Source organism: Notamacropus eugenii, chromosome 2, assembly GCF_028372415.1.
Source record: "Notamacropus eugenii isolate mMacEug1 chromosome 2, mMacEug1.pri_v2, whole genome shotgun sequence".
Taxonomy (NCBI): Eukaryota; Metazoa; Chordata; class Mammalia; order Diprotodontia; family Macropodidae; genus Notamacropus; species Notamacropus eugenii.
Window position 1 is genome coordinate 164509838 of NC_092873.1, and position 17603 is coordinate 164527440.

A 17603-nucleotide genomic window follows, 5' to 3' on the forward strand; every position below is an offset into this window, starting at 1 on the left:
AAAAGATTGTTTATGTTTATTTGGTCCATGATACAACTAAAATGCATCTCTTTGGAAAAATATCTAAATTTTTAATAGGAGCAGACTAGAAGAGCCTAGAGACTTTATGTCAGAAGCCAAGGTTCTAATGGACACTAAAAGAGAATTAGATATTTTGGGTATCTTATTTATTATCTTGTACTTGTTTTCTAATTATTTTGTTTACATGATTTTTATCTCCCCAACCCCCCGACCCCCAAAATATATATATTGTTTTTTGGTGGGAAGATAGATTCATGTATTTCTCTTAGTCCCTAAACGTTAACATTACCTATATGCCAGGCTTGTAACAATGTTCAACAAATACTGAATAAATCAAAATAATATAAAAATATTTTAATGTGAATTTTGAAGACTCAATCAACTCCTTATTTATACATATTGAGGATATTTTTATATAAGGGTTTTCTACATCTCTTACTCCACATGAAAGAGTTATTGAGATAACATTTTAGTTTTCAGAAATATAGGTTATATAAAAACGGTTTTATTAAAGTCATACCTCATATTACTGGTTAAACTAGAAACAGAATATTAGACAAATTCCATTTCCATTATCACAAAAAGACAGTATTAGTTATCCCAGAATAATGCCTTGTATGTAGTTGCTTAATAAATGTTTGCTGAATTTAATTGTATCAGATTTCCCTCCTTTGATAATTATAATGAGCCATCTTCTTCTCTCTGCTCTGTGGATAATAGGAATTGCATCACTAAGTCCTATGTTGCTAAGTACTAGGAGTCTAATAGGTTCTAAAGAATTATACTGTGAAGATACGATATTTTTCTTTAATAATAATATTACCTATGTCCAAAAGTCAAGGATCTCTGATGCTATGGGTGAGGGAATGTCTTTCAGCTTTTCTGATGTTCCAAATCACGTATAACTTGGAAGACATAAGTTCCAGAGAGTTGTCCGAGGCTTAACATAGCTTAAATGACTTGTGAATTCTCTCACAGCTAGCAAATATCAGAGATGGGTTTTGAATCTGGGTTTTTCAAACTCCATATCTAGCAATTATGTCCACTACACCAGAATGCCCTTATATAATCTATATAAGGATCCAGAATATTTTTCTTGAATCTCATTTGACATAAAATTATGCAGAAGAAAGGATATTTAGTGCTTATATTATAAAATGAACAGCTTAAAGTCTACTTACAAAACACACCCCAGGTAATCTATAGTTATGGGGTTTCTACAACCTACTTTAAATAGCTCATCTTGTCTGAATAAAATACAGAAAATTTTATAGTAGTTTATGACAACTCAACAAGATAGACTTTCCACTCTATATATTCTGGCTTGGCTATATTATGCCTTCACACTTGAAGGTATTAAAAATCAAGGAATGAGAAAGCAATCATAATGTTCCCTAGCACAGAACATACTAGTGGGAAAATTAATAAGGCTGAAAGAAGAGCACTAATTCAAAGCAATGCCATTACTCTTTACTGTAAAGAAAAGAATTATAGTCCCTTGTGAAATGAATGAAAGGAAGCATCACATTCTTAGTACAAGGAGTAACTCTTGGCTAGAAGGAGGATCATAATTGGGATATCAATGACAGTAGTAAAGAAAGTTTCAAAGCATGAGATCATCAAGCCTCTAGGAAGTCGAGCAGATGCCAGATGTCCAACTATTTGCTACTAATTGTGAGTAATTAATAAATGTGGTATTTGAGATGGGAAAATAGGAGAAAGTTGAAAGCTGAGATTCATTAAAATAAAAAAAATTAACAATGAACAAAATGGCTAAGTATGTGGAAACAAAATTTTAAATTCACCAAAAACATGAAAAAAAATCACATTATAAATATCTTGGGCAATCTTGTTGTAGACCACAGTGATTTTAAAAACAAGTTTTTTTTTCAGCAAGGACAAAAAATTTGCAATCTTAACAGTTTAGAGGCTGTTTAAAAAATCTTCCTGGTTATAAAATGGAGGTTAAGTATACCTATTATTTACATAACCTAAGTGAGTTGTGAGGCTCTGAGATCTTCAATAATGATTGTAAGGTACCTTCAACATTTAAAGTGCATTATAAAATTGAAAACAGTAATTGACTACCATCTTAGAATAAAAGGCACTAAAATATTTTACAATAAATAAATGCTTCTGTTGCATATGGCAGTCAATACTTAAGAATAATTTACATGAATTTTAAATTAGGATTGTAAAGTGGAATTTCTAATACTTCTGATGTATTTTATATGAATACAATCAGCCTAATCAAAATAAAAAATTAATTAAAAAGCTACCATGACCAAAGTGTACTATTTCTACAGAATATGGCATGAAATTACATGCAGAGTAATAAGTTAATATAAATAAGGAAAAAAAGTCAGAAATTTTGAGCCATTCATATATACATGAAGTAACTCCAATTATATATAGGTAGCTGGGTCAAATAAGTTGAATCTTTATTTTAGCTGAGATTACAACATAAACAATACAACTTCCTGGGTCAGCTAGCAAAGTACAGTAATTAGGTAGTAACACAGAAGAAAAGGTGAATTAATGAAATTACATCATTAAAATTAATGAAGAATAAAAATCATAACCTGGATAAAGGAATTTAAAGAGTGCTCAGTTTTTAAAGTAATCTTTTTAGGATTACAACTATACATACATGTATGTATATATAGTTTTGATAAGTGATGCCATATTAAACATGTAGAATCTTCCAGGCATGCCAATGATTTCCCAGAATGTCAAAATCTGTTTGAGCTACAAGATAGGAAGAGTATCAATGGTTCAACTTACAGAGTGACAGTGAATTTATTAAATAACAATAATATATATCAAGATTATGAGTGAAACTGCTCTAGTAGTTGCTGTAAAACACTAAAAACATACTTCAAATATAAAGCTTGACTTATTTTCTTTTCTGCGTTTACTTGGACTTTAATGTACCTGTCTTCCTAAGATATTCTTCAAGTCAAAGTATGCTGCAACTCCAGCTTTTTTCTATGCATTAAAGTTCAGGATCAAAAGAACTTGGTCACAGTGTCAGGTCAAAGAAGTAACACAAACTGTGCAAAATGGATTAGAAAAATCCTTGAGTCTTCTCCCATTTATTATTCTTCAAAGACAGAGAACTTAAGAATTGTCTTACCTGACTGGGTTCTGTTCCAGTAACACTCAAGTCTTGAATGGATCTACGCCTTGGCTGTCCGTTGCCTGCTGGAGAAAAAAAAATAAAACTCACATCTATTTAGAAATAAAACAAGAGTACAGCAGGAAGTTTGACTTTAGATAAATCCAAAGAGAGAAACAAAGTGGAAAAAAAAGTATGACAGTTTGGGTGCAGAGGAAGAAAAAGGGAGAGAGAAAAAGAAGAGGAAAGGAGAAGAGACAGCTGCAATGTTTTAACTCAAAAAATGCTGGCCTGCAACAGAAAGTATACCCTAACACAATAACCACTCCTACCACATGAATAGCTGCTACTCTCTCTTCCACCATCTTCTGTCATGTGTTTAAATAGGATTAATGCTTGGGGGCTGGGGCTGATGACGGCATCTATTTCAAGGACCTTACGTTATGCAAGACAGCTAAGCATGCTGTAAGACACTACTAGCTTTAACCTGTAGTCTTTTTTGTTGTTTTTTTCAAGCCCCACTTGCTCATCTTGCTTGCTTACATTAAGAAATATCTAAAACCAAATATTTAGTTCAATATTAACTTTAATTAGAATTCAAGACCCAGCACACAGTAGGTGCTTAACAAATTTGAACTGAATACAACATTTAAACTGTCTAGTTGTAAACAAAAACTTCCCCTCATTTTCCTATATGGCCCAACAACTACTGTCCCTTTCTTTATCAAATAAAAACCTGTGATTTTTAAAGTTATGCAATCAAAAATCCTATCAATTGATGAAAGAAAAATACACCTTTAAAAACTGAATGGATTAAGCAATAATTTCACTACGTACTTTTTTTTAGGAATAGGATTGTTTATATAGTATCTCCTAAGATGAGAGATCAGCTGTCCAAAAGGAAACACCAAAATGCTCTGAGTAACAGCTGACACGATGCTCTACATTCTTTTGACTTTGAAAGCTGCATTACGTAACTTTCCTACTAGTGGGCAGCACTCAGAAACATTCATTCTAGCACTTGCAACCCTCTGAGCACATACCATTCATACTCAGTGCTTTGTAACCTACACATCACACTGATCTCCCCAACTTAGGCTCTAATTGGTGGCATAATTCAATATACTTCTTGCTCTCAGCATCACAAAGTACTTATATGACACAAATATAAATGAACCTCTAAGAATAATAATGCTTTTGTGCATGAATATATTTAACTAAAAATGACAACTCAAATCCTAGTGGTATGGAGCTGAATTCTTATCTGTACTCTTAAGAGAAGTATCTTTACATTAATCTGCATTTTCATTCAAAGATCCCAAAGCATTCAGCTTTTTTAATGTGAAAACCTAGTTCTAAGAAAGTATTTAGTGATGAAACTTAGTATACAATGGTATTAATGATAATACTGTCCATTCAATGTTTCTTGGGGACATAAATGATATCGTCCATGACTAAAAACAATTTTGGACACATTTCATTCAACAACCCAATTCTAAAATTAGCTTGGATAAAATAGGCTCATAAAAGTGTCTGGGATTCTCATTTCACATCAGCAACATTTGTGAATCTAAGGAACCTAGTATATGTGTCCCCAAACCATTAGATCATCATTGCAATAAAAACAAAAACAAACTAAAATATTCAGATGGGGGGGGGGGAAGGAATAGGGGGAAGCAGAACTGAGAGTCAAAGACTGAATGCCTTTAAATGAGGAATTTTCAAGCTAGTAGGAAGAGCCAAAGCAAGCAGTACTGGGTGATGCATTTCAATTAGCATAACCATGGCAGAAACCATCTGGCAAATAGTTCACACAAAGCAAAAAAGGATTGCAATCAACAAATACTTGTTGCTCCAATATTAAGCTTTAAGCCATAATTTGGAAATATGAATGTAAAATAATCCATCTCCTGTTATCTCAAATGAAAATTACTGGGTCTGTTCCTAGGAAATTTTGATTGATTCTAATTTTTTTTACCCTATAGAATACTAATTTGGCAACTCACTAATTTTACATTTTTGTATGGTTCCCTTAAATGCACATTACACTAAGTACTGTAAAAGAATGAGCAGAAACCTAGCAGAATGAGGTAGATGGGTTCCTGATCAACTAACTCTAATGATGATATAAATAACTCCAGTAATGATATGAATACCATGGCTAGTTTTGAAGTCACCACTGAACAGAGCTTTCTTAGTTAATCACAAAGAACATTTTACTTTAAAACCAAGTAGACAGACCAAGTATATGGTCTGAAATGATAGGTGTGGAAAATATTTTCATGACCTATCTGTCTCACATCATTGAATCCAATTCTCTGGGCAGTAATGTCATATAGAAAGAGATGGCTTTTGAAATCAGCTGATTTATCTTTGGGCTGTTGAAAATGAACAAGGAGGCTTTACAAGGACCAGTGCTTCAGGAATTGGAATCAGAAGTACCTGAAAAACCGCTGTTTCAGATTCCTTGTACTCTTGGCTCAGTAAGGCCTCTTTCCCCCACCTTTCTAGGTAATAATTTTAAACTTTTCCAAAACACTTTCTTTCCTCTCTTCCTCTTCTGCCACTCATACTCCATACCTTTCTTTCAAATGGCTTCCCTATACCTGCTTTAATATATAGGATGCTCTCTGCTCTTGATTTTGCATTCTCCGCTTTGACTATTCAGATTTCTGCTTTGGGATGAGACTCTCAGGATACCTTTCTTCACATGCTAACAGCATTTCATACTGCTCTGTTACATCACTTATTATTCAGAATTAGACATTTCAATTTGTGTGCATCTTCAGATACCCATTTGGTGCTTAGACAGTTTTTGTGTTAATACAGATAAAAGTAACCTGTTTTTAGAGGAAGGTATCACTTTGGACCTTTGCCTTCTAATGGACTTTAGAAAGATCAATGATATGATATATGTAAAGCACTTAGCATAGTGCTTGGCACACAGTAGAGCTCAATACATTCTTGTTCCCTTCCTCAAAACTCCCCCTGTGGAGGACTGCTTTCCAGGAGGTCCAGTTTAAGGTCAATACCATTAGGCTCTCCTTTACCTTGTACTCAAACTGTGATAAAACCTCTAGGAAGCAGAAAGAAATGAAGATCAAGTAAGGTTTACTTTTGATGTTCTAGCAATCATCCAGGTAACATTCTAGTTCCTTGTTAATGTTAAAGATACTTTACACAGACTTTCCTATCAACTAGTTTATAAACTCCCCCTAAACTTCATCTTAAAGATCTTACCATCTCCCCCTGCAGCATTTACAGAATTTTCCATATTTTTCCATTAGCAGCATTTTCTACAAAATATTCCCTAAATGACAAAGCATTTGGCCCCATCTCCAAGTATCATTACAAAAACAGACATTAGTGACTGTAGGATTCTATTCTACTGCAAACAAAAACAGAATCCTGAATATCATTTAAAAAATCAGAACCATTCCTTCTTTTGCACCAGGTTTGTCAATTTAAACAAGATGAGGGCGTGTACCTTTACTTACTATGGAATTTAATATTTAAAATGTAAAAACATACACTATCCTGTTGTCTAATTATTAAGTTTTGAAAGCATTTTATATGCATAAAGACAGCTATAATTTAAAGAACCTCTTCAAAATCCTGGAAAGCTATACTTTAAAAAGAGATAACAGGAAGCAGTTAGGCAAAACACCTTACAAAAAGGTTCCTGTTATCAATCTGACTGAAATCTACAATTTATTTTATCACTTCTCTGAGAACAAGATGTTGAGCATATTACTCATTAGAACATTAAATCACTTCAGGATTTTTACTCAATTATTTTAGGCTCAGAAATTAGAAAAGAGATGACAAAGTGCTGCTGCACTTCTTTTTTATTTTTAAACTAAAGCACTTAAAAGCCCTTCATCTATACAACTGATAGAGAATTTTCAAGTGCTTATAAAAAGTGGCTAGGAGTGAAAGAGGAGGGGACAGATTGTCTTAGATTAAGTTAATAATGCAACCCTGAGGTATGAATGTCAGGACCTTACAATAACATTAACAGAACCGTTTAAGTATAAAATTCCCTGCAAAAATAGCTACATTTTCCAAAGACAGAAATCAATCTGAGTACAAATTCTGGGCAATTAATGTTATTACTAGAATAGTATGGATAGCTGAAGACTCGTGCATCTTAAACAAATCTTTGGGAGGTAACAATTGGTTTTGCTAAAAAAAAAAACAACACACCACCACCTTTTTCCTATCAATCTAAAAATGCACTGTGAATTCCTGGTTAGTCTTTGTTAAGAGATAACCAGTACTATATAATTCAAGACAGGGCTAAATAGCTTGGTCAAGCCTATGCTTGTCTAGTACATAAGAAACCATAAACAACATTCTGGGTTTCTCAGTGGTTAAGCTAAACTCATTCCTGTTTCATTACTGTCCACCTGAACACAGTTTCTACTTAACAATAGATATTTTAAAGTGGCTAGCTTCCTGTTGCTTGTTTGTGGAATGAAGGCCAAGTCATTCCAAATCCTTAAATTCTGAACTCTTTAAAATCATAAACCACTCAATCCTTTCCTCCTTCGTCACCCTCATTCTCTCAACAAAATCCCCCAACATTATATAATGCAGATATGATACAATGGATCAGTTCTTACTGTGACTAATATTATTTCACAACTATAATCTCTACTTCATTATTAACATGTTTTCAACTAAGGCAACAAAAAGTACTGTCACTTAGAAAAGAATATTTGGTATGGGCAACAAAATAGTTATAAAAAAGAAATAGAAAATGGCACACAAATCAGAAGATAACTGAGTAAACAAAGATCTCCAAGTTTTGTAATTCTAACTCAAGAAGACTAAAATAGTCATAAAACCTTAAAGCAGTTCAATAAAAAAACGGATTAAACAATATACTTTAACTCAGACATGGAGATTACAACTCTCAAGTTCCTAAGCTTTGATGGCTGGAAAACACTCAAGAAAATATATCTCTAAGAAAAATCCCAAATTTGCTATCTCACAAAAAGTTCAATAAATAAAAATAAAACAAAGTCAAGAAGTCTGAATACTTAACTGAGAACTTTCAGATAAGACATGTCTTCCCCTCTTCTTAAGATAATCAGGTTCTATCTATCCCTAACTTGGGAAACATGGGATGTATAGGACTAGCACCTCTGAGGACTTGCCAAGCCCTTTTCAGGGATACTCATCCACCTTTGGTGTCCAGCTGATTCACCCAACTCCCACCTGTGGCTCCAAGAAACTGTAGCATGTACAGCAGGCACAACCTGGCAAATCATCTTGGCAGATGGGCCAAACCAGGTTACGGGTAACTGACAGGCCTTAAACCTGCCTGTCATTTAGGGGGATGTTATCTTAAGTCACGTGAAGATTTTCCCTGGAGGTATGGGAGGATGAGAACAATTTGTTCCAAAGCAGCTGAAGCAAGCACAGCAGAGCACTTACAGCTTGGTCAGCTATCAAAAATGCCAAGGTCATCCACTGCATCCCAGGTCATTGTCAGTCATCTTGACTTTTGTTTAGCCACTGGATTATGATGACTCAGGAAGAGGGAGTGAGGCTGATGACTTTGTCCAGCTCTGCCTCACTTAAATCCAATTCAAGCTCAAGCCAAGAAATCACCCTGTGATGTCACTGGTCCTTTTGAAAATGAGGGACAAACAACGACAACCCCAAACTTATGGAGGCAGCAATAAGCTATGTGGAGGGACCTTTTATACAAGATGAAAACAAGTAGGACTGCATATTCCAGTGGTGATTTTAGCTATGTTAAAGATGACATGTTTGATGTTTCTTTTGCTGTGGATTGCTCACTGCACTGTCTCATTCCTATTCTAGGGCAAAGGTGTACAATATGACTCACAAATAAGTTCCCATCTACTGAATTAAAAGCTAATGATACTTCGATAAATGCATTAGCTCTAAGTTGCTTTTGTTTTCTGAATGGAATAAGGTATTAAATTGAATAGTAATGGAATAATTTTGTCTTGATTCTGTTGCTATATAAGCTATTATTTTGGGAAACAGTACTTTATTGGAGAAAGAGGATGAAGAATTTTAAAGGAATGGACTAACTTGGGGGCAATAAAGAATTTTCCTTCATATTATGGACAGGATAGAATCATATTTTGTACATGTTTTTGCATAAAGAAGACAAATGTAACTAAAATTAGAATGGAAAGAGACAACTGGGAATAAAACCTCTGCAGCAAGTTTTACTCATATAAGGAAGGGCCTCATTTCCAAGACATATAAGCCATTTCCCAAATGGTAAATAGTTAAATGATAGGCCGTTTCCTAAGGAAGAAATCCAAATGATCAATAGTCATATTAAAAAAATGTACCAAATCACTAGTAATACAACCTCCCACCTATCAGACTGATAAACTTTACAAAAAATCCCCAAATGTTAGAGGGAAAACCATTACATTGATATCTCTTTGTGAAACTATGAATTGGTACAGTCATTCTGGAAAGCAATTTGGAATGAAATCTACAGATTTACTAAATTGTGCATAACCTTTGATGCAGTGATACGACTAGTAGGCTTATACCCTAAAGATGCTCCCCCCCCCCAAAGGAAAAGTACAAAATATTTATATAAGTTCTTTTTGTAGCAGCAAAGAACTGGAAACCAAGAGGGTGAACAACAACTGTTAGGTAATACTACTGGGTCAAAAGAATTGAGGAGGGGAATGGCTTCAGAGGCATGTGAGAAGATTTATATGAACTGATGCAGACTAAAGTGAGCAGAACCAGGAGAGCAATTTATGTAAAAACAACACTGAAAAAAGAAGCATAAGAACTCTAATTCAAAGAACAATCATGATTCCAGAGGACTGATGATGTTAAGCATGTTATCTACTTCCTGACAAAGAGGTAACAGACTCAGGATGCAGAATGAGATACATTTTGCCTAAATATGCATATATTATAAAGGTTTTGTTTTTCAATGGTAAAGACTGATGGGAGGGAGGGAAAATTGATTTTAGTTCATTGAAAAAAAAACTTAATAAAAACAAGATTTGGAGGTTAAACTTTTTCTTTGTGGAACAAAGAGAAAATCTTCTGTTTGGTTTTTGAAACTCTTCCTAGCTTGGGACTCTTCCTGTCTCTCTAGCCTTCTATCATACTCTCCTCCACTGCGCTCAGCAGTCAAGTGACACTGGCCTTCTTGCTGTTCTTCACAAAAGACCTTCCCTGCATTCTCACTAGCTATCCCTCATGTGTGCAATGACCTTCTTCTTTTCTCCTTTCTGCAAGAGATATATCATGGACAAGCATATCCTATAAACCTCAGCACCAAACTTGTCTAATGGGGAACTCTCTAATAAGTTTTTGAACGGTATCAACTGATTTTCAGGTCTGCTGTCTTTATACCATACCAATGTCTTTTTGACTGTTTGCTATTTTCCAAGGCAAGGAGTGAGTAAGGTTGTTTCTGCGTATTGATTATTTCGTGGTACATAGCTATGAGGAAAACTTTCCCAAAAGAATCCTGAACAAAATGCTCCATGATAATACTTTGTTCTACCCAAATTTCCTTAATTACCAAATCTTAATTATATGGATCATCAAACAAAATCAGCTACGTTGACAGTCAAAATAAGTCCAAGTAGGGTAAAATGGTCATGTCAAGAAGGGCTGAGAAATTAATTTTTAGTACTGAAAGAGTAATTATACAGTAATGATAGACAATAAATTATTTAACACCAGTCTTTGAATCAAATAGTTCTCCCTGGAGAACTGAGGGGAAAAGAATCTTCCTAATCAACAGTCGTCCAGATGAAGCAGAGGCAAAAGCACTGATACTCCTGTTATTCAAGTTTCCCAATAATATTATGCTAATATGTGATACTGTGAGGAGATACAATTCAGAACCCATATAAGGGGCTGTTGAGTACATTATTAGTATGTAGCATTGATGTATGTTCCTCCATTAACTTTCTATCCCACTGTGCTGTAGAAATGATTGAGTTCTTGAAGACTATCAATGAAATATAAGCTATAGAAGGTTCAACTAAGGTGGAAAGTCTCTTGGGGTATGAGTCTAGTAATAGAATATCTGTCATCCAAAGACCAACATAAGTAAATTCAGAAAGGTCACCTTAAAAGGCTGTCTATAGCAATTTGTGAAAATGACTACTAAGGAATAAAAGTGCTACAATTTGCACCAGTGGAGAGAATATATACATTAACTAAATACAGATGCTAAAAGCATATTCTCTGGTTTAACCAGGCTAGAGCATGATTATGCAAAATGCTTTTGTACAGATCTGAGGCTGATTTTCTCAAGCTTATTTAAATCTAAGTGGTTAGCTTACTCTTGCCCCTATAAATAGGTCACTTTTGCTGAGTGACTAGATTGGAAATAAAAATAGTGGGGGGCCTTAAACTCTGAACAATGCAATTTATTTGCTAATAGGTATCTTATAGACAGAGGACATTAAAGAAAGACAGAAAAGTAAGACTATCAGGCTCTTATACATTTGTTTCATCATGCTGCTACATTCTAAGATTAATTATTTAGTTACTGCAAAAAGTGGCTAAGATCTTTAGAGTCAGTCTTTGACTTTTGGGGACTCCATGTAGAAATTTTAAGAATTTAAGAAGTGTAAAACTTTAAAAAGGCTCACAGATTTCATAAATAAAAAAGCAGCCTATCTTTAATAAAAATAAGCTAATTATGATCACCCATGATTGCAAGGATTGTATTTCATTCTACATACTACTTTGTGCCAAAGGAAAAATATTAATTTTGGAAACATTATTTCAGACAATACTGGGACTACTTTAAGCTTAATGGAAAAATATGTGTGTGTATGAATTCTCATTCAGGTTCCTATGTTTCTAAATTTCATTTTTAAAACATCAAAAAGTGTTTTCTTTGGCTGTGCCATATAACTGGGAAATACATTAATTAAAAAAAAAGCCCCACACTATAACTTAGTAAATTCTATGGAATTAAGGATCACTAGACTTTAAGTACTCTCTACCTTCATTATTATTAAGGGAATTTGGCCCATTCCCAGAGGATGGGTTGTGTTTTGATACTAATCTTTCTATAAAATATTAGAGGACTTAATATATATGTCTTTTTCCCAAAAAGCTACTCTAAATCCTGGAAGTTGTTTCTTTTTGTCAAAAAGAAAAAATTCACTTATTGGCACTAAAGATTTAATTGGAAAAAATGGCAAAAATAAACTGTTGAATGAAACAGCCATTTCATGAATTTATAGCTCCATCAATTGATGAAAAAATCAATTATTTCCAATTCAAAAATAACAATGTAAATTAAAATTGTAAGAGATCAGATTCTTTTATGGTTTAAATGGATAGCTACATCTGAATTTATAATGGAGGTGAAGTATTTCCAAGCACAACACTGACCATACAAAGCATAGCCATGCAAAAAGCCACATGCTCAATATCATTAACACTACTGGGTAGATTATAGGTAATTTTTCCCTCACATTTACAGAATCACACAGAATCTGAGTCAGAAGAGTCCTCAGTCATCAAGTCCAAACTATCTCTAAATCAGAATGCCCCTTACAACAAACCAAATAACTGGTCACCCAACTGTTACTTTTGTATAGCTTTGACTATTAAGGTTAGAGTGTTTCCTTTTATCGAACCTAAATTTTCTTTTTAGTAACCTGCACTCAGCTAACTGCTCCCAGATCTGGGGCAGAGCAGAACATGTCTAATTCCTTTTCCATGACAGCTATGGAAAACAGCTATTCTGTCACTCCTAAGTCTTCTCTTTCCCATGTTAAGTTTTCTTAGATTCTTCAATCAATCTTTATATAGCATGAATCATCATTAAGTTTTTTCTTTCAGTCTAAATTCACTTTTTGTGTAGAATTTTTAGTGTCCAACTATAGGACTGGCTATCTTACTACTTTCCTGATTCCTCTAAACATTCAAGGGAATCAGAGCTTTCTGGATAATGACTTTTTTTAGTCAGCTTTCAGTGCCATGAAAGAAAGGTAAAATTTGCAGTAAGTGGAGTGTAGGTGTCTTACAAGTTTATTTCTTAAACTTAAGAGCTATTATGGTTGGAAAAAATCTCTACGCCAAAGTTAGATTACTTTAAAACTTCAAAAACCAAGATGTTAAACCAACGTTTAACATCTCATCTTGCTATCAAGTTTTTTTTTTTTATGCAAATGACACTCAAATAAGTAGCTTTAAAACAAATGTAAATTGTAGATAGGAATGCAAAACTGTATATTGCCATGGAAGTAGCAATGGAGTAAAACAAATTTTAGAGCATCTGTTTAGATTTCAGTCCCTCGGTATAAACAAACTGTGTTTAATAAATTTCCCCTGTTCAAACACTTAAGCAATTTCTTTTACTTTTGACCAACAGGGTCATTCTTTTCAACCAATTGCTTGGACTAAGTCCAGAGAGAAGCTCCTTTTGATTCAGACAAAGAAAACAGTCCCCAAGGAAAGAAATGATGCAAAGGGGAAAAAATTCCTGCAAATAATCTCCTCAAGATCAGGGGTTGGGAGAGGGATAGGCAACTCATATATAGTAAAAGTGAAACGAGTTGCTTTCACTGACTACCCTCTTTTAGAGTCATCTAACAAATGATAAAATACAATAATAAAATAAAAATCAATCTAAGACTGTACATGTGGATTAGGTGCAAAAATTCACAAACTATTGTGACTTAAATAATGATCCTGAAAATATTAAAGAATCAGAACTATCTTCTTGGTATGTAAGATTCTTCTTTAGTAACATATCCAGCAAAATAGCATATTTTGGAATTCTACATTGTTTTTGCTTTCTAAATGAAGCAAAATGGCAATTATGAAATCCTTTTCCCCCTATGAACTCCATATTTCACCTGCTACCTACAGAAAGAGGCAGGATGTTAGGCTGGTATTGAGGGCAAAAGAAATATGCTGAAGAAGAGAACCTAGGAACTGGGAGTGGGAGAATTAAAAGTCATTGCCTCTTTCTGTCAGGTACTAAGTAGAAGGCAGAGATCTTTCTAATTTAGCAAACACTTATCCAATTTCAAGATGAGAGGATTTCTATCAACTCCAGCAGTCATGCTCTGCCATCCTGGAAAATGTTGGCTTTTTCCATTATATTTTGAAATATGAGCCATTTTTCAAGTCCAACTCTCTGATAATATTTCTGTTAGCCAGCATGATTATTTCATGCAATGCATCTTTTCCTTTAAACAGTTATTTGCATGGTCTCTAAAAATTGGAGCAAGAAGTATTTATTTTTATTTATTTATTTTAATATGGTGGGTCATTATTCCAGCTTCTTAGTTATTAGATCAACTCAGGTGGTCTGTGATACCTGATATGACGATCTCAGGGACATCCAGAATGTTGCCAAATGAAGCAGTTTTACGATGGCCCCGTTTAGGCTTGGAACAGGCTGCAAAAACACACATATACAATACACATGCAAACCACTACAAATAGTAACATACAGAATGACTAACTACAAAAACAGAATACTTTTACTATGGTTATGTTAACACCATGCAAAAAAACATGCAGAAATATCTAACTTTTCATCCATGCTTACAAAAGAAAAGCAGAGATTAAAAGCGAACCACAAATATCCAATACAACACCTTCAGACACATTAGTTTGAATTAAGCCAAGATAAAAACAAAACAGACAAACACAAAGATGGACAAAGCTGCATGGCAATGAGGAGGGATATTCCTAAAAGTGTCTATGGGAAACCCTGCCTATTTAGCATTATATGAGATACTAGAATGCTAAGGGAACAGTAAAAGAGGGAGTTATCAATAGTATTCTACTTACACAATATGAAAATATGTGTGTGTGTGTATATACACAAATATATATATGTATACATAAATAAAAATCGGATGCTGTTCTTTTCCTTAACATGCCCATAGGTCCTGTAGAGTAAAACTAAATATAGCTGAAAACCATAAAGACAAATTATTTCTAACCTTTCAGTAACCATGCAAACGTGTTCTTAGGTAAAAGTGGATCTCATATTAAAGCATATATGACTAGATTTGTAATAGTTTCAAAAGCACATACTTAATTGCAATTCACCTCAAAGACAAAGCATTCTTGCCACATCCTAAGTAAGTGGTTCCAGAACCATCCCCTCCCCTCCCAGCATTATAGAGTCCAGGATACTTTTTCCTAGGGAGAACAAATGAAAGTAACTGAAAACTTGGCTAGTAAAAAGGTACAGACTTCATTAACTTCATTATGCTAAATATGTATGTGCCTTTAATTTCTGATTCGCTATCTTTCATAATGACATATTTTAAGAATGTGAAAAGACAAAACCATATCAGTATAAATAAAACTGTTTTCTTTAAGAATTCAATAAAAAACTGAGCACTTCTCCAAATGAAAAATAACCACTGCTAACTCAATTATCCATGCTCATATGGGGAACAGCAGGCAGGGAGGACTATCAAATTTTGGGCTTCAGAACACAGCTTTCTGCCAAACGTAAAACAAAATATTTTGTCATTCAGTAGGAAATAACCTACATAAATCACATCACTTACAATCTACTGGCAGAGATATGACAATCTTTGTTTGGCAAGAATTTTGGTTTCTTCCAATAGTTTTTTTCAGTTTAAATATGAGCTGAGTTAAGCTTGATAAAGGCTTTGTTTGATATGAACAATGCTTTAAAATAAATGATAGTATTTTCATTCTCTCCTTTGACCTTGCAGGAACATGTTTATCTCCAAATTAATCTTTAATAATTTTTTAACAGTTTGTAACAAATATATCCTTAAATGAACTGCTAAAAATTTAGAAAGTATACAGTCAACTCAACTTCTATTTTGTTTTGTTAAGACAAAAAGGAAAATAACCACAACACCAAAAACCACCACCAGACACCTATTACTAAGAAAACACAAACCATTTTCACAACAAAAATATAACAGATAATTAAGTATATTTGAAAACTTCCTCACATGATAAAATACTTGCTATTGCTCTCCACCTCAGATACCTGCATTTCCTTTTTTACCTGTGGTCGCAGCTATTCTTGCTTCTATTTCAGACATGTCAGCACTCATCCTCTTGCCTTCAGATGATGGTGGCAAGCTTTCCACGCTGCTCCCTCGAGATGCTCCCAAGCTTAAACGCCCAGAATCACTCTGTTAAAATTTTAGAACTATTTAAATAATTGATGCTTTGAAAATTTATGACAGCTTCCTTCAGGAGGCAATATGGAGAGAGAAGGGGTGCTGACTGGGGCCTTTTTCAATATTATCTCCTCCAGAAAATCATGGAAGATTGGAAAATTTTAAGACACTGGCAATATTCATGAGGGCAGTCCCTATACTTCTGGGAGATAGTTGTCCTCCATTTGTTAACTGACCACTGCTAAAAATGCCATATAGCATACGAATAGAATTAATTGTTGAAATAATTTCAAATGAATAACTGCAGTAATAAAACCAAATATTAATACCATTAAAAGCAGGTTTGTTATTGTTTCCTTTAATAATAGATTTTGCTGGCTCCTGGCAAGAAAGATGCCACACAAGATGGAAAAGACAATATTCATTAAAGGGAGAATAACAGAATGGTGAAGAGTAGGTTTGAGGAAAAATTAATTTTATAACTAGATCTATTCAGGCTGATCTACCTGCTTCACAGAGAACTGTGGAAAATAATGGATACTGCACAAAACAATAGGGGCAGAAAATATGCACAGAAGATAAAACATTCTCAAAAATGAATCAGTTCTGTTTACATAAAAATGATTATACTATGGACAACATGGGATTAAAATTTCTCACTCAACCAACCTGTTGTTTGGCTTGATTTTTCAACAATTTTGATTCTAAGCGCTTAATGGTATCATTTGTTGCTGGAATCTGTTCCATATTAGTGTCACTCTTGTTACTGGTATTTGTAGAAGTGATGTCCATGAATGAACCTATGAAGGCAAAAATGTTTATAAAAGCTTAATTTAAAATAATATATAATGCTGTAAGGAAAGCTGTGGCAACATCAAAGCAATATATTGATGTCGTGGTGTACCAAATATACAATGCTTTGGCATTCAAAGGCCTTCACAACCTGTCCCTCCCCGCTCCAACTTCTTCAGTCTTCTTACACCTTAACCCTTCTAATGTCTCCCCATGTACTTTGCAATTTGGCGTCCCTGGCCTCCTTGCTATTCCTTGAACAAGACACTCCATCCCCCAACTCTAGGAAATGTCACAGTTTTTGTTAGGTTTATACTTTTTTTTGATGACCACAAAATATAGCTACCATCATCATTTATTATAATGCAAGATTTGGGAACCTTCATAAGAAACACTTGACTAAACTTCAGCTTTTCAACTATGCATTCACCGTTTAGCCTTTTCCTCTTATATGCAAAAAAAAAAGAATAAAAGAAAAAAGCCAACATCAGTGTGATATTCAACCCATTACAAATAATCACGTGAGAATTCAGACTTCT

General features: G+C 34.1%; 1 protein-coding gene across 5 annotated transcripts in view; it reads right to left on the bottom strand.

Annotated features, from left to right (window-relative positions):
* The window catches only part of MAP3K7 (mitogen-activated protein kinase kinase kinase 7), a 71029-nt gene that overhangs the window by 16022 nt on the left and 37404 nt on the right, over positions 1–17603 (bottom strand). For 2 of the 5 annotated variants that reach the window (XM_072642838.1, XM_072642842.1), the window contains 4 exons: positions 16942–17072; positions 16155–16284; positions 14466–14546; positions 3158–3225 (listed from right to left, as the gene is read on the bottom strand). In XM_072642838.1, the coding sequence (XP_072498939.1) occupies positions 3158–3225; positions 14466–14546; positions 16155–16284; positions 16942–17072 (410 nt within the window). The remainder of the gene's footprint in view (positions 1–3157; positions 3226–14465; positions 14547–16154; positions 16285–16941; positions 17073–17603) is intronic. The other 3 variants (XM_072642839.1, XM_072642841.1, XM_072642840.1) reach the window with 3 other exon arrangements.